Below are 23,748 nucleotides of genomic sequence, written 5' to 3'. Positions count from 1 at the left end.
TGTTTTGAGGTCCTACTGACTTACATTCTCCTGAACAGAATTGAATTTGAAGTGTTATGAGATATTGCTAAATTAAATAAGTTCTACTGAAGTTGTTTGTTCACAAGCCTGCCATAATTGGTATTCTTTCTTTTAAGAGATACAACCCATTTGGAGATAGAGCCTTTCACGCTTCTGGGTGTCTGTGCTGGGCTGATTCCTTATCCTCACCACAACCAGTCCCCAAGAAACACTTACCAGTGTGCCATGGGGAAACAAGCCATGGGTAAGGCTTCACTTTTTATTCCTCTTTGAAGTGTTAAAATAGTTTTTGAAGCTATGTATTTTAGCTTTGAGAAAAAAAAAGAGTTTACCTCTGAAACTTGGAAAGATTAATGTGAGAAAAGTACCAGGTGCCAGTCAGTTTTACTTAATGAAGACTATATCTACAATTCTTAACACTTAAAAGAAAATTTTAATAAACTGGGACACTTTTGCATTTTCTGTTGCATTTTATTGGAAATTATCATGACTTTCAAGTTTTCAGCATATCTGCACGATTGGCAGAGTGGGGTTTTTCTTCTCTTTATGCTGCAATGTGGTGTGGGTTTCCAGACAAAAAAGAGTTAAAAATTGTTCTCACAAAGAGAGACAGAGCACAGATTGAGGAGCATTTCTTTGACTGGTTGAGTAAGTGTCCTAAAAAGAAATATATCAACAGTTAACATTGACATAAGATAATAAGAAGACTCAAGTGTGAAAGAGAGTTGTTAATAATTTGAACACTTTCCACAGCCGTAGTTTAGATTTTTTGCTTTTGCTGTTTTGGATGAAGAGGGCGAGCACTGAAACAAAATTAATTTTCTGATTACTTATTATTTAATTTGACAGTGTCATATCTGGTCATGAAAACCCAACTGTTTTGTAAATTGGCTGCTGGGCGTAATTGACAGCAGTTAAGTTCTAATCCTTTCTTTAATACCCAGTGAAACCAGCATTAAAGTGTCCAAGTCTATGGCCTGTGATCAAGGCAGAGGAGCCTGAGCAGTCATACATCAATTCAGACAGCTGCATTCAGACTGGTGCTCAACAGGCTGGTTTCATGGCTTGTATTGATGGCTGGCTTACAAGTTGGGAGCTACAGTAGCACAACTCTGTTTCATGAAGGAACTGCCACTTCAGTTAGGTTTACTAAACCATTTATTTTGTGCTGTGTGTTCAAAGCTTAAACACTACACCTTTTGTGGGACTTCTCCAACAGAATTAATAGCAAAGTAACTGCCTTATGCTGAACCATCATGTTGAGCAAATGAAAAGAGAAAATAGCAAGATATATGCTCTCTATTTAAATTAAAAAAAAAAAAAAAAGGGTGGGTGGGTGGAAAGAGGAGCAATGCAATCTTTTTTCCTTACAGTTCTCCCCCATCCCATTATCTTTCCCCCACCCCTGAGTCTCTATTTTATGACTATTAGTCTCAGAAGGTTTGGTTAGTTACCACACACAGTTAAGCAGGATCAGTGTGTACAGAAAGCCAATTCAGTATCTGTGGAGTTCTTTTGTAGTTTTCTGTGTGAAGGTTTTTTTCCCCGTTTTGTTTTGAGTGTCATTTGCAATTCATTGTCTGTGTTTTCTGAGGTTGGTGTATTCAGCTGCTTTGACCCCAGGTCTTGCACATTTAGCTCCTTGGATACAATCCTCTGACGTTCCTGCTGACGCTAGGAACACAAAAGCCATTGAATATCTTGAGCAATAAAAAAAGCCTTTGTTTCAGTTTGTTATGACAAAACACCTGACTCAAAGAATGAGCAGCTAGATAAAAGTAAATTTTAAAAGTTGGCACATGACTTGAGCTTTATTTTGCTCTGTCTGAAGTACCTGCAAACACCTGAAGCTTTTTGTGATAACTGCTTAAAAAAAGCCACCGTAAATGGCAATATGTAGGGGCAGAGATGATTTTTCTTTACACTTACTGATCAGATGAGACCTAGAGGATATTCCTGAAACACTGCACATACTTTTTTCTGTTTATTTTTGTGAAGAGATGTGATGTAGTGTAGCTTCAAACCCCAACCTCTTAAGTTACCATCCATCTTTATTGCTTTTTTTCTCCATACTGAAGTTGCAGAGCAGCTCCTCATCCAACACTGCCGTGGGGAAAATCTCATGTCCAAGTCTTCTGTGTCAGTCCCTTGACTGTCAAAACCTGGAGTGGTGAAGGGAGCCCGGGGTTCAGACTGGGAGAGGAGAGGAGAGCCTTGTGCTTGTTAACACTGACCCACCCCTCTGACCATATCACAGGGCTGTGCCAGCAGCTTTGGACACTCTTTTCTTTTTTAAGTCTCTTTTTTAAGCAACATCAAGCTAAGGAAAGGTGTGAAAGCACAAGTAAGTGGAGAGTAGACATGAAAGATTGGAATGAAGTCTGTAATCCAGTGTCCCTGACAAGTGTTAGGTCCTGAAATAGTAATGTTTCTTCTGGAGAGCATTACATGTCCTGAAATCTCTCTTTTAGGGGTAAATGAGTCATCTTGTTGGAAGACTGGAGCTGCACTTAATAACCCAACTGGATTTCAGTAAAATTAAATTGAAATAAAACCCCTCATTTTGGCATAGATTATTTACCATGTGTTACAGGTTGAGCTGTAAGACTGAGAGGAAGTTAGGTAATAAATACAACAGCAGCTGCAAAGACCTCAGTTGAATGTTGACATTTCAGTGCAAGGTTAACAGTTGTAGCTTAAAATCTCAGAAGTACTTAAGATGAAAATACAAGAGTCTGTACTGTTTGCATTTCATGTGTTGGTAGAATAATGCTTAAGAGGATCAAAGGCTTCTACAGTTAGAGAAAGAGTTCTAAACTGAGCTTTTAAATTCCATTAAGACATAAAAACCTAGTCAGTTTTACACATTGTACATCTGTGGCTGTGTAAAAGCCTAATTTGAAGAATGAAAAAATACGGTTTTCCTGCCAGCAATTCCCCATATTGCACATGCACATGTGCTGCTGTGTAAGTGATGGTGTGGGTACACAAAGCAAGCTGTACAGTCACGGCACAACTGTGCCCTGCAGCTTCAACCCATATGACATAACACAAGTCTTGACTAAGAAAAGGAGGATTTGAGTGTTGATTATTACTTTAACCTCTGAAAGAAAAGGAAGTATTTGAGGGAACAGACATAGGTGGGTGAGAGCTTTGTTGTAGAAACTTAAAATGAAGCAAAAAACTTTGATATTACAAAAGAAGCCTGTTACTGCATCATGTACTTTCTGCTTTGCTCCTGTGAAGTACCAAAGCCCTTTATATACTGCTCTGCCTTGTACTGTAGCCAGCTGAATGGTTAAAATTAAATTGAGAAGGTAAATACGCTTCAAGGACCTCAGTGCTGGGGGGTTGTGACAGTTGTGAAAGTTCTTTGGTGGACTGAGAGCCAGAGTCCTCCCACATTTTGTACAGCTAGCCTAGGGGCACAGAATCTAAACAAACCTCAAAGCAAAACCAGCTGTTGCTGGTCATCACAGCTGGATCTGGGTGTGCTGTGGCCGCAGTTGTGTTCTGCCACTGCTCTTTGAGGATTGTTTGTGCTCTGTGACACGACCTCGTTGTGACACCTCTCCTCTCTTTGGTAATAGGCACAGAAGTGCTGAGGCAGAAATGAGCTTCCCCCCCATTTTACCCTTAATCTTTCTACTGTGAAAAGAATATTTCTAACACTTAACACCCAGATCACCTGATGCATGTACTGTGACAGTCTGAGCAGAGTCGGAGCCCCTTCTGCAAGGTTTATCGCAGCATTTAAAAACTGTACTTCTTCCTCTCTTGCTTTGTACTCACATAAAAGGACAGAATCATAGAAAATCCATGGTGAAAACGGGGGAAATACAGAATTACAGCAATTCTTTTCTTGACCTGTGCAGTAGTAGCCCTTTTGGCTCAAGTAGATTGATTTCTGTATCCTCTGTAATTTTGATTGTACGGTTTAATGTTGGGGAACTGGATTAATGCTTATTTTAGCTGGCTGTTTGTTCTGGTGAGTTCTCAAAATTTTCAGCATCAGAATAACAGTGCCTCATTTATGTTAAATATCAGTAGGTAGTGTTTTTGTAGTGATTATTTCACACTAAAGGATACTCAAATGGCACTTAAAAAGAAAAAAAAACCTGTCAGGAAATTGAAAAAAAAAAAAAGGAAAGAATGCACACGTGCATTCACAATATATCAAGTACTGAGAAAAGCAAGAAAATGATCTTTGTTGTATCCAGGTCAACCTTGTGTGTTTTGCTTTAACCAGGACTAATTACCAATGAAAAAAATTGGTTCTTGCTGGTGGGATAATTATAAATGTGAGTCATTGTGAGCAGGGTTTGTTATGGTGAACTTTAATTATACTTTACTTTTGCTTGGTTGTTTGGCTGGAGCAAACAAGGGCTCTGTTCTTTCAGAGAGAAAGCAGAAATAAAGCTAGTGACTTCCTTCATTTCAGCGCCCACACAGAAGGCTCATCCCAGCACACCAGTCCTCTGAAGAGAGCTGCTACTTTATTTTAAATAAGCAGATTGTGGCTTCAGGCTGTGGTTTGTTAGCCCAGTTTAGAGAAAGGATTATTTGTATAACCATTAAATCCCAGCAATTAGGAATAGTATTGCTGATACATGGCATGTTTTTTGGCTAATTTATTTCATTTGTGCTCTGGAGTCATTCTCTAACCAGTCTCTTTCCTGCTAGGATATCTGTCATTGATATATATGTATATGTTTTCCATTTGATACAGCATTCATCTCCTGAAGAGTAGCCAGAATACAGTTTATTATTGAGGCTCAGAATCTCAGTAATATCAGTTGCTTCTGGCTCCCAGACAGTAGCAGTTCTGTTAGGCTTATCTGAACCTGTGATAAAAATGCCAGTTTTGAAATACGTGAAACACCTGAAGAGAAATAATTTGTGTTACCTGAAATATGTTAAAGTGTTATCTGAAATCTTTGATATATAGGGGACTTCCACAGATTGTTACTGGGGTGTAAAGGACACCCTTAAAGTGTAAAAGATAAAATTGGTGCCCAGACTTCATCCTCTCTTAGCATCCTTAACCGGTGAACCATAGCAGGTGTAGCATGTAAGCATATCAGAGGAGAAAAAAAATGCAAGCAGTTTGAAAGTTAAGTGTGGCATGACTTTCTCTTGGAAAGATTTCTCTCAACATCAGGAAAATGCACCTATCTGTGAAACATTTAAGCTGAGCTTCACTGCAACCTACTCTGAAAGCATACAAATTCTAGATGCAGGGGGGAATAGTGGTCTAAACCTCTCAAGTCTTTAATTTGGAAGTATATTTTCTGATCTGTATACTGGGAAAATCAGGGGAGTTGAGTCAAAAGTACAATGGGAACAATGTCTAACTGAAATCTCAGGGTTTATCAGAAATAGTGGGGCCTTCAGGTGGTGGGCCTTGCAGGGTGGGACTGCAAAGGTCTTCAGTCTTGAGGAATCCAGGCCTTACCAGCGCAAGTCTTACTGGAGACAAAAAATACTGTTTGAAGAAGACTTGTTTCCTTATACAAGAAAAAGACAGAAAAACAACTGCTTTAAAGCAAGAGACAAGCCTGTCAATTCTACCAGATTTTTCTTGTCATCTGAAAATTCTGTGCCTGTGTCATTGAATTTACTTTCTAGAACCTGAGAAAGTCCAGGCCAGCTGTAACAGTTCATTTTCAGGCAGTAGCTGTTGAGCTCTCTCTCCATTCTTGTCCTTGGGAAGGGTAGACCTGTTGAGGTTTAGGAGAGAGCCTAGTGCCAAGCACAGGACAGGTCTTTGCAGAAGCCTGGTTTTAGAGTTTGATTTTCCAGACACTTTATGTAAATGGGAATTGCAAGTCAGATGCATGTAAAATGTGAAGCTGAGCTCCCCAGTGAGCAGGTTTGTGTTCAGATGTGCTTCCTGGCTGTGTGAAATCTTCCATGTACACTGACTGCTTTGACCTTTCCAAGAATGCAGCCAGGCTCTGAAACTGCAGGACAAAATGGAAAAGTTTTGAAAGACTTACATCCTAAGGACAACAAAGTACTGCAGAATGTTTAGCACTTAAAACTTTAAAATGTTAACTTTTCAGACTGTAATTTCTTAATTGCTTAGAGACATAGCATAGTCCTGGTGCAGCAAACTCCAAGAACATATGATTGCCTTGACTTTTGTTCTGCTACACAACGGTTTATGTTCCCCTGCTGAGTCTTAATTATTTTTTCCTCAGATTTCAGGAGACACTTTGGCATTCTGATGGGACAGGGCCAAAAATTTCAGTCTCAAGCTGGGAGGTCTATACAAAGGGTTGAATTCTGAACTGTAAATTTAAAATTAATTTCATGTAAAAAGACATACAGAAGTGGACTTCTACTGTAGTCTTTCTATCAGTGGTGCTTCTAATTTTAGAAAGTAAATCACTCTTGGCTGCTGCTAGTGGTATGCTTTGTTAATATTTTGTCCCATTCTAACACGGGCTGCTGTTGAACTAATTATTGCCCAAAAAAGGAAGGAAATACGTTGTTGAAGATGAAGAGCTTGATCCACAGTTTCTCTTGAACTCAGTGATAGTCTTTCTGTTGATTGTCATGAAATTTTGGATCAGGTCTCTGAAACACCAGTTGAACTCCACAAAAAAACCCAAAGCCAGTGGCTATGAGAACAATAAAAGCAAACTTCATACTTGCAGGATTCAGTGTTGTAATTAGAAAAAAACATTTTATCTGTATTTATTCAAATGGCTTTTATTTCTTTTGTTGTTTTTCTTTTTATATTGATGCTTAGGTTTTCTCTGTTTGAGAGAAAATAAATAATTCTTTCTGGGAGCTTAAATTAAGCAACTAGTTATATATTTGTTTAAATATAATAATGTAAAATTGTTTTAGTTTGAATTACTATTTTTTCCCTTTCTTTTCTTGAAGAATTTCTGTGTGATTTTAGTTAATTTGCATTTTGGTAACTTTTTAGCCAAAACATTCCTAGAAAACTTACTAATGTTCACTGCTTTTTTTTCTTTTCTTTTACATGCAGGTACTATTGGATACAACCAAAGAAACAGGATAGATACTCTGATGTATCTCCTCGCCTATCCACAAAAGCCAATGGTAAAAACAAAAACAATAGAATTGATAGATTTTGAGAAACTCCCTGCTGGACAGAATGCCACAGTCGCTGTGATGAGCTACAGTGGCTACGATATTGAAGATGCTCTTGTCTTAAATAAAGCCTCTTTGGACAGAGGTGAGATCCATCAACTCTTGCCCACTTCTCCAGCGTGTGTTCCAGTATATATTCTAATAAGCTCATTTTCTCATAGTGTTATCCTGTAGTAACTTTTACTGCAGTTATGAGCATTAGATCTCCAGTTAAGAAATTGAATTTCCAAACTGTTCTGAATGCTTTTGTTGGTTTTCTGTATGATTAGTGATTGTAACTCCATGCATACAATAGTGTGGTGAAGTTGCCAACATGCATATAAAATTCTGGGTCTGGATATTATAAGAAAAAATGGCTAACTTCTGACCCCAAATAAAAAAGTTGTAAATACTTAGTTTACAGAAGACATAAGGCGTGAGTTAATCTGTTCTGTTGGGCTTGCTTTTTAGATGCTTACCTGAACCTTTGTTCATTACTAGCAGAGAGATCTCATTATTTCCACAAGTAACAAAAGCAGTAAATGAAATTAGATTTGTGAATGTATTTAGGAAAGGAATAGAACCTAAGGCAGTTTGTGTCTTTGTGAGCTTGGTGTTCTGAGAGAGCAGTAGCAGTATTGCCTACTTTCTGAGAGAAAATAATAGTGTTGTCTAAAGCAAAATAATTTAGTGTTTATCCAGAGCTAAATCAATTACCTCCTTCCTTAAAAAATTGTACCAACTCTGTGATGCAGTGTACTTTTAGTAAAAGTACATAAGTACCAAAGGGAAGGTTAACTAACAGAGACCCATGTTTGTGTAGATCTAGCCTGTCTCACTCTCCACACTTCTTCAGCACTTTGTGTCAGTGCTGCTGAGGGCTGGAGGAGAGTTGTCTGAAAACTTAGTCTCCCTTCGCTCCCTTTTCTCCACAAATTCCTTTGAGAGCAGGCATAGTGCAGTGATCAAGCTGGTTTTAGTTTCGGGTGGCCAAAATCAGATTCGTCCATCACTTTATTTCCCCCCCCCCCCCCCCCCCCCCCCCTTTTTTTCCCCCCCCCCCCAAACTCCCTTCCTCCTCGTTGCTAGGCAGCAGTAATAGTATTCCTAGACATGTATCTTTGGCATTAATGTCTGCTGCATTTAATTTATGCCTCCTTTTCTAAAACAACAACAGGCATGATTTAAAACTGAATGTTTTCTTTTCTGGTAGACTGGTAACATGTACAGGGAGAGCTGTGGTGCTTGTCAGAAATTACTTGACATAATCTGAAAATATAGATGTACTGTATGTGGCCACAACCATCTTTCAAATGAACTAAAATAACCCAGGATTATTAGCAAGCTAGTTGTTATTGGCTCTCTGTAATTCTAAATGTGATTAGAGTCTTTAGTATCACGGTTAGTTGCTATACTTAGAGAGAAATTCCAGAGATCCTACTTTTCTCATCTAAAAACCACTAATTTTGTAACATGTAATTTCAGGTGAGGAAAAAAAGAATAATGGGTTGATTATACTAACCACTCAGTACTTTCCTGGTAGACTAGCTTATGCCAGCCACAAACATGAGTAAAAGTTCAGGTTTCTTAGAACTCATGAAAGGAAGAGGTGCTCCTCTCACCCTATTACAGTCCCATGTTACATCTTCCTGGAGACCACCGAAATTATTCAAGAGATTCAGTCATTTCAAGAGAAATGATGTGTGCAGAGATACAGAAGCAGATTAGCACAGTTCAGAATTGGACTGTAGTCCAGCATCTAAAAAGAACTTGTGTAAGTGATCTGATGTTTAAGTTGTGCACCACAACTGTGTACAACGTTATGCGTATTCAAGCCAATGAATAATCTAACTAATAAAGAATATTTTATATTCCATAGCTCAGATTTTATCCTGGTCATGTGTTATAAAGGATCTTTGAATTCCTGGGCAGATGAGTTTGTGTTCCATTCTAGGCTTTGGAAGGTGTCTTGTGTACAAGAATGCCAAGTGCACACTGAAGCGATACACGAACCAGACGTTTGACAAAGTGATGGGGCCGATGCTGGATGCAGCTACCCGTAAACCCATCTGGCGCCATGAGATTTTAGATGCTGATGGGATCTGCTCCCCAGGTTGGTCAAACCTCATGTTCACTCAGGGCATCTTCGTAGTCAAAGTGGAAATTAATGTTCTGGCAGTATTTCTTGTGCACCTTGTGTTATACTTAGCCTTTTGGGAGTTTTTTTGTCTTGAAGACAACAGTATTGTGATGAGAAATTTTAAAAAAGTTAGTTCCTGAAAGCAGCATGTTACCAGTCATTGGGGGGACTTTTGTGCACGAAAAAAGTAGCTTTATATTTAAGTAGAAGAGTGAGTTTTTAATAATGCGAATCTACTGAAGCATTAGAATTTGTATTCTTATGTTCCCAAGCTGACAAACTTTTAATACTGTAGTTTTTCCCTGTTTGTTTGTCATGTGCTGTTGTTTTCTTAAGGACAGACTCCTTATTATTTTGATTTCATGCATCAGAATCTCCTAGCAAGATGTCAGTTAATGCAGTTATTTGAGGAAGTAAAACCTTATGGTTTTAACACTTTAGAAGGATGTTTGGAGATAAGAAAAATAAACAGAAATGTAAGGAGAAGTGTGTAAATTTCCAGTGGTAATAGATTTGAGAACGAATCCTCCCATACTGTCATCCTTTAGTTAGAAAATGGCTTAATAGATCTGCTAAGATCTAGTAAGAAAGGTGTTTTAAAGGGCATTAAACTTAATTCCATTATAGTACACAATTGGGTCAATTTTGCTCCTTAACACATCACAATGGAGCTTTCAAAGTTAATTAAGAATAAAAAGGCAAGAATCTTCTGAAGTATTAGGATAGATGGGACTGGGCTGGTCTCCATACTGAGACTCAGCATGTAGGTGAAAAGCTATTTGAGATAGTTCATATGGACAGAAGAGACACAGGCTGGAGATCAGTGTGATTTAGTGGAGGAGGTGGGAGGTAGATTCTTGGTGTGCAGTTGTACCACTGGGCATCCTCCTGATCTGGTAAAGGGCAGGATAAGGGAATGGAGCAGGGAGAAGCTGTATATGACACCAGTATCAATAGAAATATGTAAATACTAGGACACTGACAGTAGTTTTGCACAGCTCATTGTGGAATGATGGACTGTCCCAAATTTAGGTGTGAATTTCTAAAATTTGTCAGTTCAATCATGACAAAGTGTTCCCTGTTAATTTTCTCCATACTTGGAGCATATGACTTCAGATGCTTTTGTGCAGACTTTTGATCCAGGGGATGTTGAATAGCTGTTCTCATAGTGCACCCAGCATGCAAGCTGTTCTGCTTTGGTTTCCCAAAGAAAACTGGTTTAGTGATTCCCTTACCATTCAATATTTAGTATAAAACAGCAGAGCAAACGTGCAGGGCATGTTCCTTCCAGTTTGTCTTCCCCACTTTTTTTTTTTTTTTTTTAAAGCTTAAAATGTATTTCTAACACAATCAGATACATTTTCATGGTGCTTTTTCTTCTCCTTCTCTGTAGGTGAAAAAGTAGAAAATAAGCAAGTTCTTGTGAACAAATCTATGCCAACTGTGACCCAGACACCTCTGGAAGGAAGCAGCGTGCCTCAGCAGCCACAGTACAAAGATGTGCCAGTAACGTATGTTGCAATATAACTTCAGAGCTGGGCAAATTACATGAAGGAAAGTGGTCTGAAAAAATATTCACTTCTAGAAAACTATCTTCTTCAACTATAAGTATATTTGGCTGTTGTTTGTTTAATTGAAGATCAAGGAGTTGGTAATAGATGAGGAAGCTTTTGCTGTCAAGAAGAGCCCATGTGAAAAAACCCCGTACCTTGTCCTTTACAAGTTCAGCTTAATTCTCTGTTAGTTTCTATTGCAACTCTTAAAACTTTTCTTTTCCAGAAGCATGCTGTACTCTGGAACTTGTATGTAAATATATATAAATATAAAGTCCTTTTTCCTAATATATAAATTCCCTAAAGATTACAGTTTGGTCAGGAGCTTACCAAGAGACAGATAGTTGTCTGTAACTTGTGTTTGGTTCATAGAAGTAAAACCAGTGTTTTGGTTTCTTTTACTAGGTACAAAGGTGCCACTGATTCTTACATTGAAAAAGTAATGATTTCATCAAATGCAGAGGATGCTTTCTTGATCAAAATGTTGCTTAGGCAAACCAGACGCCCAGAAATTGGAGATAAATTTAGCAGTCGTCATGGGCAGAAAGGTAAAGGACCCTCTAATAAAAATAAATTCTTGTTTTGTGTCCCTACTATATGTACATAATGTATGTTTTCATTGATTGGTTCAGATCTTTTATGAATACAGTGGTAGAAGGCCATATCCCTGTTTTTTTTTGTTAAGTTCATCTAATTTAGCAATGATGTTTCTGAAACAAAAACGTGTTAGCAAAAACAACTCTTGGTTGATCTATGAATCTGGAAAATAGAGTAGTTGCCCCCAGTTTAAACAAGTACAGAGATTTTGAGGTTTGGTTGGTTTTTTTTTTTGAAGTCACAATTTGGATTTAGGTGATAGATTTGTCAGTGGATTGTCATAGATTGGAGAGGTTGGACAGAAAAGAAGAGAGATGAAATGGGAAGTTTCCACGTCTCTGCAGACATTCTGCTCTACAAACAAGACTGCAGGTAGAGAACTCAGAGCCATGGTGTAAAAGGGAAGCAAATCAGGAACACAACTAGGGGTGCACCGGCAAAGAGCAGAAAGAAAGGGAATGTTTTTAAAAATACACTTGGGACATGATCTGGAGCAGCTCTGGATCTTCAGACCAAAACTTGAAAATGAGTGCCCACTCGAAAGCTGCTTGGTGGCATGTAGTTCTCAAATTTTAGTGTTACTAGGAAAATCAAAATCAGGAACCTACTTCTATATCTGCTGAAAAACATCAGTGAACTCCCTTTGACTTGAATGTAAACAAATATGAGTATCAGATCATCCTCTGAATCTCAAAGAGTTGGAAAGTGTGCAGCAGGTGTTAAGAAAGACGTGACTGAAAACGGCCTGACTGTAACCAACTTAAAAACATGTTTTGTTTCCATTGGTGTCAGTGTGGAACAGGTTTTGATATGTTCTCATCATTCTGTACACTTAGAAAATCAAGATTTATAGTATTTGAAGCATGACCTGTGTTAGCGTATGTGCCATGCTCTTACCCGAGTTTTGTAATTTTGTTACATTTTTAGGTCTTATTTTGGCTTGAGAACATTGCTTGGTCTCTTGTCAGATGTGAGGGAAAGGTAAAGAGGTTGATGCTACCAAATCCTTTCCTTGCAGTTCTGTCCTAATAACTCCTGGCAGGTATAACTGAAGTGAAAGGCTGCATCCCTGTCGTGAGATGCAGAGCTAACCACTGTAATCCACATTTCTGTGGTGTCCAGGTTAGGGGTGAGGACATCTACCTACAGCAGACCTGTCAATCAGAAGAGGTGAAATGGGTGCAGAAGGCAGTAGTTGATCACAGTGACAGCTGTTACCAGATACTGCCTCAAGTTTGTGTGTTATCTGTAAGGAATAGTCAACACAGCCTTTCTCAGGACATCCAGCTCTCTGCAAGATCCCCTTATTCTACTGTGTCTTTCCAGACACCCACAAAACTGGTTTTTGAAACTCTGTATTCTCAGGAAATACTTCCATTGTTTCTGTTGTTATTAAGAAAAAGAAACTCTTCTGATAAGCATTGAAATGTTTTTCCTGATTGTATTTTAAAGATGGTTTTTGATCTAAAAATACAAAGCTATTCCCACTGAATTCCCAAGTGATTTGGAAATAAGTACTGTTGAAGGTTTCAAAAAGTAAAGAAGCAACATTATATACTTGACTTTCCTTATAAAACTGAGTCTAGTTCTTGCACTGCAGCCTTATAGGTTAGTTATGATAAGTGAGGGGAGGAAGAGCTTCAGAGGCAACCAGGAGGAGTTGAGCAATTGGAATGTTCAGCTGCCCCATTCTTCCTTTTCTCAGGGAAGATCCTCCTTCAGGAAGATTTTGTGTAGATTCTCTTTCTAATACTTTTTCAGCCTCATACACGATGAAGTTGTACAGTGCTTAAAAACTTAGGAGCACTGTTAGAGCAATGACTATTTCTTGATACAGTTTCAGCTTTGTCTAATTAAACCCTTCTCCTTATAAGTGGTATGCAGTATTTTAGCAGCAAGTTATTTTATAGTAGTGCAATCAGTACTGTGCAGGACAAATTTTCTTATTAGAATTTTTTTTAAAAAGCCTCCAAATTGTATTAAAGAAGCTGCTTGATTAATCATGATAAATATTTATAGGGATTTACCTGAAAAATTTAAGTAGGTTAGTTTTTTCTCCTAGTTTGGGCTATTAATGTGCACCAATTGGAATAATTGAACAGAAAGTAAATTAACTTTTTTCATATCCCTCCAAAAATAGTAAAAAGAGTGCTCCACAAATGTTAGAACCGTAAGTGGAAGTAGAAGAATGACAGAAGGAAAGAGAATTCTGTCAGGCAGGCTGGAGTATGGCTTTAGGATGCTGAGAAACTTCCACATGACAAAATGCACATAAGACATCTCACAATGTAGAGCAAGGAACTACCTGTGGAAATCTCATGGTAATGAGAAGCAGTATCCTTAAATGCTGTAGGAAACTTTGAGGGCACCCATAATTATGCCTGGCATTGCATCAGGTTAACAATGGCTGATCACCCTCTATCTGTGCTTGGGACTATAATAATAATAATACTAATAGAAAGCCAAACCCATCAATTATTTAGAATGTCCCTTTCAGCTTGGTTTTGGAGACATGAGTGGGAACATTGCAACAGTTGTGTGTTACACAGTTTGCAGGCATGTGCCTGTAGCTGTCCCATACCTCAATCTGTAGTAATAATCCCTTGTGATCACGGGAGTGATCACATTCCAAATTATTACATTTTACTAGGACTCATAGCCTTCCTGGCAGTAAACCTCTCAGTTCACTGCCCTGTAGTGCATTATAGAAAAAGATGTTACAGTAAACAGGAGAAAGGAGGAATATGGAGAAGATACATTTGATAGATACTAAGAAAAATAACTGACAAGAACAGTGCAGTTCACTGTATTGCACTTTATCAATACAATGAAGAAGCCAATACTGACAATAGCAGAACTGGAGAAAAGGCTTGAAAAGGAAAAGGAAAACCTCCTTTGATAGCTTTTTAACATTACATCTAGTATCATCCTCTGACATCAAACTGGGGAAGGATCAGTCTTGTCAGAAAAATATAGACAGTCATGAAACAGAAATCATAATACTAACAGTTGAACTTTTTCTATTGAGAGAATTTTTAATTAGCTCTGAATTTATTCTGTCATCTTGGTTTGGATGTAGGCAATTACGACTTCAAGTGCAATTTGTGACTGTTAGCTTTAAGCCTGCCATAGGGCCATTTGAACATATAATGATCTTAAACTAGCAAGTACCTTGGTTCAGTGAGAAGAAGAAAAAGCATATGTCTGTCTGTATTGTCAGTCCTTTTTGTGGAATACATTTATTTTCTAGAAGGAATGCATGAAGAGGAGATTTGATTTCCTGGAATTGTAGTAGTAGTGGGTTTTAAATAATTAAATATGTGCAAAATAAAAGATTGCACAAACCACATCTCAGACTTCTGGATGGTCTTTTTCCTGTATTCCAAATTGATTTGTATTTCAGAGCTCTGTTTTGTCACTGGAGCAGAAGGAAGCAGAGTAAAGGAATTAGAAAGCGTCTGGGATACAACAGATTAAATCTCACAAACCAGCTTTAGCCTTTTGTTACAGAAAAGCCTTTCGTTAAATATGTAGGTGGATTTTGTAGGCCTCTGTAATAACACAGATCTATGTCACTGCCTGTATTTGCTGCCTTGTTTGTTTCCTCTCACATGTCAACATGGTATTGGCAAGGGTCACCACTTCTGGCCTGTCCACCACACCCTCTTTTCACATGAGTCTGTGTTTTAAGTACACTCCTTCCAAGCTGCCTGTAAAAGATTGCCTGTCCTTCAGGGCTTCTCAGAAAGAAGTATATGGGGGGAAGGAAAAAAAAACCCAAACAAATGAGGCCACCATGTTGTGTTCTGAAATGCAAATATTATGCTTTATTTTCATATTCATCTTTAAACTGGATGTTGCAGTAAGATCTTGGGGACTGGGACTGTCTCTAAAGTTATTGAGCTTCTGGTGTCTCACAAATAAGTCCTCTCTGGTAGTTATATGTTTATCCTGAACTGCAGGACTTTGTTCTCACTATGTTGTATCATATATTTTCCAGAAGGATAAAAAAAACTTCTTTTGGTTAATTATTTTGTTGTTTTAATCTTGTATTCTTCAAGCAAAGTCACTTTTCAAAGCACAGAAGGCAAAAGGATTGTTAAGCTAAAGAAGCTTCATCTGAGTTCCATACAAAGTAAATTATTATATTTCCAGATTTCCTCTTGCTTTGCTACAAGTCACAATGAGGAAAAAGTTGGGCTCCTTTGATGTGAAAAAAAGCAATATAACACTTCTCTGAAAGAACATTTCTCAGTCTCTCATGTGAAAAAGGATTAACACCTCCAACAAAGGTCCTGTAGATCACAGAACTAAGCAGCAATACTGAACAGTATTCCTGAGGAGTGGAAAAACTGTATTTAAGCAAGAGATTGTTTGAACTAGCAAACAGAAGCTTTTTAATAGCTGAAGATCTAAGATAAAGGATTAAACCTTTCTGAAGTATCTGCACTTAAACAACTCTAAAGACAAGGAAGCAAGTTTAAATTCATGAAAGATGGTCTTTGTTTTCCTAAATGAACCATGTTCTTTAGTGTCAAAACAAAATCCATTCACTGCATTATCAACTACATAAACTTCATAACAGTCCCTCTCATCTAGCAAAGTCTGACCTTGCTTACTTTTTGAAATTTTTATTAGTTTGAGCATCTCCCATCTGCTTTCCAAACTTCATAGTGAAGATCAACTTATCTTTTTCCTTTTAATGGGCATTTGTACAGTACAGATAAGCAGAACATTTAAAATAAAACGTTAGTTTTAAATGGCTACTTGTGTAATTTCCCCCCATGTTACAATTCAGAATTATTACTTTATCTCTAATAGAACGTCAGTGGGTTTATAGTAATTAAATGGTTGAAGTGGCATTAAAAAGAATTTGCTCTTAATCAACTCTAGGAATGTCAGATGACTAGTAGTTATTAGGCAGCAGGGAAGGTAGGGATTTCTTACCATATTTTTACCTTCAGAAGTTGAATTTGAGAAAATGTCAGAATGCCATTAAAACTTCCCAAACTGTTTTTTTCTGTTTATTTTTAACAAAACCGCTGCTTAGCTTGCTGTCTTAAGAAGAAAATTACAGCATTTTTTATCTCAAGCAGCAAACAGGTAACCTTCTGACCTTTTCAGTAAATCCTCAACTGAACTTCTGAAATTAGCGTGATTTAGCATTTTATGGCACAGAATAAAAATCTCTACTTCTGTTTCCAAATAGTCTATCCTGAACACGCATTTTATTAAGCTCTTGACTCATTCAGCCATGTGTATTTTGTAAAGTTCCTATGGTTATTGTTTTACAATAGCTGCTTCCAGAAGCATTGTAAGGGTTTCAATTAATCAGCTCTTTGTGTGCTTCAGACTATGCAAATTTATCACATCAGACCATTCAGCAGCTCATGGGAAAGCAGTGTACAAACTGTATTGTCTTCTAGCACCTCCTCTCATTTAGAGTGATGTTTTTAATAAGAAAACTAATCAAGTTTACTTATGCATTATTTATCTGTTAATTTTAATTCTGTTCTTTACCTCCTATGTCAAATGGGATGTAGCAAGTGATATGATAGATCAGTGAATGATTCAATATTGAACAAAGCTTATGTGATGCAGCACTTTTTTCTTCTAGACTTCTTTTATGCTTAGTTAGCCAACACAGTATGTAATTAGAGAGTTTTGGAGCAGCTGTACATTCGTTGTTCAGCCTTACTAATTTTTGCAAATCTGTCACTTGTCCGTAACATACAGCGCTGTGTTACTCCTGCAACTTTGCTTAATTGTGTGATGTTGTCTTATTTCTCAAGAGTATTTCCAAATTCTGGCAAATCTGGCAAAGCTAAAATACACGCCTTTCAAGTCAGTTTTAGCTCTTTTACCACCGTATCATTAGAAGGAGTAAACAAGCACGTTTAGTAATGCGCTTCTTTTTATCTTGCTGATAGAAACTGGTATTGCTGCTGCTTCTATTCATGTCGTCTCCTTTGCTCTCTAATGTCCCTCCTGCTGCTAGTAATTAGTTTTCTATATTAGGTTGTTTTGACTTATTTGATGATTTTTTTTTTTTTCATTTGGCATGTGTGTGTATAGAAGGAACCTTATCATAGCCTGGTGAAAAACTTTCCCAGAGTGTTGTGTTCTGTCCCTGCCCCCTCCCGGCCGCCCCCTTCCCCCTCTGCGCCGAGCCGCGCTTTTAGTCCGGCTGTGCTCCTGTTTGTCAGCAAACTGTAAAAGCAGCCACACGAAAGGTACCAGCTCTGGAAACCTGAGTTTCTCCTGATTAGGAAAAGAAACTCAGACAAAAGTACAGGGGCAAGGGGCTCTTTATGCTGTCAGTGCCTTGTGGAGGTACATGGGTTTGAGATGCTGTCAGCATTGATGCAGATAGCGTGTGTGGGGCTGGGGGCCATTGTGCATAGTCAGGGGACTGTCATTTATTGGCTGCCATACAATAGCATTGAAAAACACTGCCTATGGCTGTTTTATACTTGCATGTTAAACCACTGTGGATGTCTGATTTAAGGTTACTCTAATTTAAACTGTTACCCTTGCATTAAGCTGCCATGCTTATTATTCCAGGTTTTTTTCCTTTTTGATATTGTAAAAGAATTTCTTAGCATTTTCACTGATTTTCTTTCTAAGGTCACATATTATAAAATAGATACAGAGAAGGTTTTTTTTCCCTAGAATTTAATTTGTTTTTCAAATGAAATTAGATGTAGCAAGTTGCTAGGTGCTTTCTTGCTCAAGCACATAACCATATTGTTAATCCACATTAAAAAACAGATTTTGGTTTTTGTTTTGTCTGCAGCCTTTTCTGGTTGTTAGTACTTGATTCTGGTCCCAGATGAGACACCAGAATGTATAGGTGAGAGCCATTCATTCTCACTGCAATATAGAATTTAGTCTCAAGTTGTATTACTCAATTCCATATGCAGCATATAAAAATTGTGAGAGGAAGGGAAGTGAATGAAACCAAGTTATTCCATGTGTCCTCTATGAATGCTGAGGATCAATTTTCATGTGATGTCTAAATCAGTAACCATTAAGAAATACTCATCTCTAGTAAGAGCCACAGAGCAAAACAGCCTCCTAGTTTGAGTGTGCCTTATTTATGAATACTGTATGGGGTGTAGTCAAGCAGCTCATTTGTGAAATGCAGTTCCTACTTTAACAGGGTTTGGAACTTGAGGCTGTTTTAAGTCCAGCTTTGGAACTTGAGGCTGTTTTAAGTCCAACTTCCTCTCCTTTACTGTTTTATTGGCCAGTTGCAAGTGGTAATTCCACTTATATGGATTAATTCACTTGGTCACTTTTTTGCAGCTGTTGGCTTGCCTGGTACTGCTCTGCTGCTGCTGCAAAAAAAAAAAAAAAAAAGTAGCAAATTGAGGAGCTTAAAGTGCAGATCTGCGAGCATTAGTCTCCTAAAGAGCTTCTGAAAGCAAGCAATTGCTAAATAAAATCAAGTTTACATTTTGAATTAATTGCAGTTACTTACTTTTAGAAGTAGCATTGTATATAGGAAAAATATCTTTCAGCTTTTTTAACAGTTGAATGAACTTTCTTAAAACATAGGGTAGGAGGAAGCTTCTCTGTCCTCTAAATACACACAGACATGCTGTAGATCTGCTACAGGCTCAGCAGCTTCTTAAAATACAGAAGCTTAGAACTGAGGCTTTATAGCTTTCCCTTTTTTCTTTTTTCCCTTTTTTTTTCCCGTCTCTGTAAAATAGAAACTTTATAAATGGCCTAGTAAGCTTCACATTTCTGGATTCTGTCTAAATATTTTGTTTTTAACTTCTAAGCTCATTATGCTGTCTTTGTGTTAACTTGTATTAAAATCTGTCAGCTATGACTGGTCTCATAACCACAGTCAGCGGACCAGAATAAGTTAATTATTTACTTGTGTCACTAGTGCTCTTCATCTAATGAAATGCACAGCTGTGTTAGATCTGCAGTTGGGTGTGTAGGTCCTATTGTTACACAAGTCAGCGGAGGGTAGAAGCCGCTATGATGGAGAGCCCTCAGTTCTTTCTGCTGTTCTGCCTTTCTGTGTCGATTTCATGGATCTTTTATCATTCACTTTCACACAAAACAAACAACACAGTGGCTGTCTGCTATGGGAACCAGCTTGGCATATAAAAGGTTTGCAGAGCCTAAAGTAATTTTAAGTTAGCTGAGATTTAATTCTTGGCTTACAGGTGCCGTGAAGTCCAGATGCAACCTAATGCTTTCTTAGATGTTAATGCAAATAAGGCAGAATGTATGCACAATAATACACATGTAACAGAGTATTTATGTATAAAATTTTAGGGCAAAAAAAAAAAAGCTGTGCAAGGAAGAGATAGTGGGTTGGTTTGAGTTGTTTTGGTTTGTTCTTTTTTTCAGCAAATGGTTGCTCCTTGGCAGGGAGGGCTGGAAGGATGTTATTGATTTATCACAGTAGAACAATGAAAATTAGTTTCAATAGGTTTAAAAACAAAATACAACAGCACACACACCCTTGCCCCAGACGGTTTTTTCCTGCTCCCTTCCCCCATACTTATCATTCTCATTCTATTAACTACTGTCCCATACACCTATCCCTGTCTTGCTTGGACAGTGGAAGAGGAGCTCCCTCCTGAGCAGACGCCGATATCCCCCTGTGAACTGGCTGGTCGGGAGATGCCTTTTTAGGGATGTAACCAGTACCCTCAGTCTTCCAGGAGCCCCCTCCACTCCAGGACTGTTCCCAAAGCATGCTCTGGCACAGTTGCAGCAGGCTGATCTCAAATAGCTTGCAGACTTTTTCAGCTCTAAGGGCTTCTGGAAGAAATTGTCCAGCTGAAACAGTAGCTTTGGTTCAAAGGAGTAGGGGCTTAAGCAGCTGCATTTTAGCACCTGAATTTGAATGTTAGATCTCTCGATTGTTTATAGCTGCAGTATGTTGAACTTCAGAATTCACTATAGAAAGTTAGAAGGGTTGGAAGGAAAATTTTGAGATGCATGATGGATATTTAAAATGAGTTTTCATGTTTCTGTTTATTCTTTCTGCAATATTTTTAGAGTTTGGAGGATTTTCTTTGTTTTATATCCAATACTGATAAAGACTGAAAAAAGCTTCCAAAACTTTTAAAGGGACAGGTTGTTTTCATGGACTGACAAAATAAAAGCAGCCTGTGGAATGGATTGCACTTTGTAATTCATTGATAGCAGTCTTTGCTCAGCAAACAGATGTTACCTGAAAAAATCTTTGTTATTTTTATTTATTTTCCCCTACTTATCCCTGTCAAAGTCCCATTTGTTTTGTTTTTATTGACAGTATTTAGCAAAGATACATATGATAAATAAAATCAGTAATAATTCTGTGTGTCCAAAGGCATAACTTGAGGCCAAATTTCTGAATTCTTTCAGGAAATTATAGCATCAGCTTTAAAAACTGTGTCTCTCTTGGGATATTCCAGTCTGATTGGACAGAAGTTTCTAGTTGCTTCTGAAAATAGGATCCAAAGCTTTCTTCCCTAATTTGCTAACTCACAAATCACTGGGGGCATTATATAAGGGTATGCTAATTTTGCCAGCCCTGTCACAAGGGCTCTCCTCTAGTCTGCAGGTTGGGAGTACTGGTCATGGTAATGAGTCTGGGTAAAAAGTGATCCATGAGAAAGGGAGGAGGAGGAAAACACTAAAGAAAATCTGGTGATGAGCGTCAGCCCTGCTGGTGGTTTGCTGTTTTGTGAATTGAAATGTTTTCTCTTCTGCAGGGGTGTGTGGACTGATTGTTCCTCAGGAGGACATGCCGTTTTGTGATACAGGGATCTGCCCAGATATCATAATGAACCCTCATGGCTTCCCATCGCGTATGACGGTGAGTGGGGCTGCTCCATTCACACCACACTGTCCCCCAAGAGGGAGAGAGAAGGGGGTCAGCCACTAGAGACAAAAAAGCTTCAAGTGTGATTTCACTGAGAATATTCTCCAGTCATCATGCCAGCACTTGCTCTGCTCTGAGTAGTCAGCCCTCTGTTTCACAATTTTGAAAATCCTCCTGTAAAAGGAGCGGGGTTGCAGGCTTCTTTGTGCATCATTTCCATTTTGTTCTGTGTTAAGCTAAGAGGGATGCTACTGAATACTTCACTTGCACCCTTTGTGTTTGAAAATGTATTGTTCTTCCTTCCCTGTTGCCTGTGCCCACTGATGTGGCTGGGGCAGGCTGTGAGGTGAAGGTTGGAGAGGAGCTTCAATTATAGATCCAGACCTGTAAAACTTCTTAACTTACACACACCTCCCTGGAACTGAGGCGAGTCTTGCACCTGTGCTGCAGAGTCACTGCCTGTTAAACACCTCACTGCCTGGCCTTTTGATGGGACCTCAGAGCTTCCTTCATACAGCCTCTGATCTTTCTTCCTTTGTTAGCATCTTCCCTTCTGTTCCCCCTGCTGCACTGCAGCGAATCAGTCTCCATGGCTGTTTCCCACAGCAGAAGGCCACACGGATCCTACCCATTTTTCAGATAACTGGAAGAAGTGGAACTGCTTGACTTAGTACCTTAAGGGTGTTCCCAGACCCTGTGATGAGTCCAGTTTTCCCCTTCACACAGGAGTATTCCTGGCTCTTGGGCTTCTTCCACTCCTCCTTCCACTCCTGGGCATGTGATAGCCCAGGCTGCCATCTGGGACACTTTCTCTGACTAACCTGTGCTGTGAGCAATCCTGCAATGTGCCCGTCCCAATGACCAGGCTGCTAATTCTGCTTTTCTTTCACAGGTAGGAAAGCTGATTGAACTCCTGGCTGGAAAGGCTGGGGTGCTCGATGGCAGATTTCACTATGGAACGGCTTTTGGCGGCAGTAAAGTTAAGGATGTGTGTGAAGATCTTATTCGCCATGGTTATAACTACCTAGGGAAGGACTATGTAACATCTGGGATCACTGGGTAAGAATCTGCTCTTTAGATTTAGGTGTTTCAGGAGAGTGGGGAAATCCTGTTGAGGCACATCTGAAAAATCTTTTCATGTCTCAGAGCTTGGGAAGTTTCTCTTGTTTGAAAACTGCTCTGTGAGATTGAGAAAAGAGGCTGAAGAGTAGGGTGCGTGTTTGTTTTTTTCTTAGAAGCATTTTGTAGTTCCACATTTTAAAAATTGCTAGTGTATGTGTGGCTGTAATGGGAATGGCCCGTGTGGTACATATGAAAATTTCTGAAGTTTTACTGCCTGGCAGAAAAAAAAAGCTTAAAACCAAGGCTTTCTTGTTGAGAGATAGAAAAAATTTCAGATTTCTGTCAGCAGAAAGTGTTGCATATGTTTGGAATCAGATAAGCATTTTCATGTTGACTTTAATAGTACTGTAAATATGGATTTGGAGGCAAGCATCTGTTCTTGGGAATATTTTGTGTGTGCTCTTTTTTCCTTTTTCCTTTTTTTTTTTCTTTCGATTACACAATGTTTCAGTCTGGCATAATACTCTAATCTGCAAACTTCCTGCTGTGTTGATCAGACTGGCTTCTGAGACACAGAGTTCAAAGAACATAAGATAGTTTAGGAACAGGAAAAGGCCATATGGCTTCACATGCCTGCCCTTCCAAAATGTATCTTAATCCTACCTTCCTGCTATTTTTATTATCCTTCCAGTCCCCTTCTTCTCAAGAAGCAAGTTTAGATCTCTTTTGCAAGATTTCTTAGTGTACTTTTTATTTTAATTGCCTTTCCTACCAACTTATTCCATAAGTTGCTTCTCTTTTTGTTTCAGAGATACAATTTTATTTTCCTTATTCACTCCATATTCCATAAATTGTATATCAAGTATCCTGGTGCTTGAAACACTTCCTGTTTGTGTGCCATGGTGGCTTTTAAAACAATTTGACTAATCATGTTTCCTAGGGAGAATAAAAATCCCCCATCCCCTGAACTTCAACTTTGAAGTGCCCTATTTACAGACTTTGTTTAAGGATACTGATACTTTTTTCCAGGCAAATTACACAGGCTTAATCTGTTTGTTATGAAATTAGAAGGCAGATTTCATAAGAATGTGAAAGCTTGCAGATTTCAAATGTCTAATGAAGTTTTATTATTTTCTTCAATAGTCAGCTTTTGGAATAACACTGCATAATGTCAGTAATGACTCTGAAGGGTATAATACTGTTGTCTCTTGCTTGTTTTTACATTGCATTTTACCTTTTTTTTTTTTTTTCTCAAATCAGTGGCCATGCTGAGTCTGTCAGTGTTAACTCTGGTCATTCTTAGTGCTGTAGGTGATAGCTGGGTGAAGGTGCTAGCTGGGAAACGAAGGAGTGCTTTTCACTGGTTGCTTTCTGATCCTTAGGCGTTTACACGCTTCTTACAGTTGGGGGTGTTTTAAACACAGAAATCT

At 38.4% G+C, this 23,748-nt stretch overlaps 1 protein-coding gene across 2 annotated transcripts in view; it reads left to right on the top strand.

The window, feature by feature from the left end:
- The window catches only part of POLR3B (RNA polymerase III subunit B), a 71,392-nt gene that overhangs the window by 36,795 nt on the left and 10,849 nt on the right, over window positions 1-23,748 (top strand). For both annotated transcript variants that reach the window (XM_041416722.1, XM_041416723.1), the window contains 7 exons: window positions 138-265; window positions 7,025-7,234; window positions 9,083-9,241; window positions 10,662-10,779; window positions 11,227-11,369; window positions 21,147-21,250; window positions 22,149-22,315. In XM_041416722.1, coding sequence (XP_041272656.1) covers window positions 138-265; window positions 7,025-7,234; window positions 9,083-9,241; window positions 10,662-10,779; window positions 11,227-11,369; window positions 21,147-21,250; window positions 22,149-22,315 — 1,029 coding nt within the window. The remainder of the gene's footprint in view (window positions 1-137; window positions 266-7,024; window positions 7,235-9,082; window positions 9,242-10,661; window positions 10,780-11,226; window positions 11,370-21,146; window positions 21,251-22,148; window positions 22,316-23,748) is intronic.

This window comes from Onychostruthus taczanowskii, unplaced genomic scaffold (assembly GCF_017590055.1).
Source record: "Onychostruthus taczanowskii isolate IOZ18803 unplaced genomic scaffold, ASM1759005v1 scaffold53, whole genome shotgun sequence".
In the NCBI taxonomy this organism is placed as follows: Eukaryota; Metazoa; Chordata; class Aves; order Passeriformes; family Passeridae; genus Onychostruthus; species Onychostruthus taczanowskii.
Note: the sequence above shows the minus strand (reverse complement) of the source record. Positions and strands in the feature narration are given on the sequence as shown.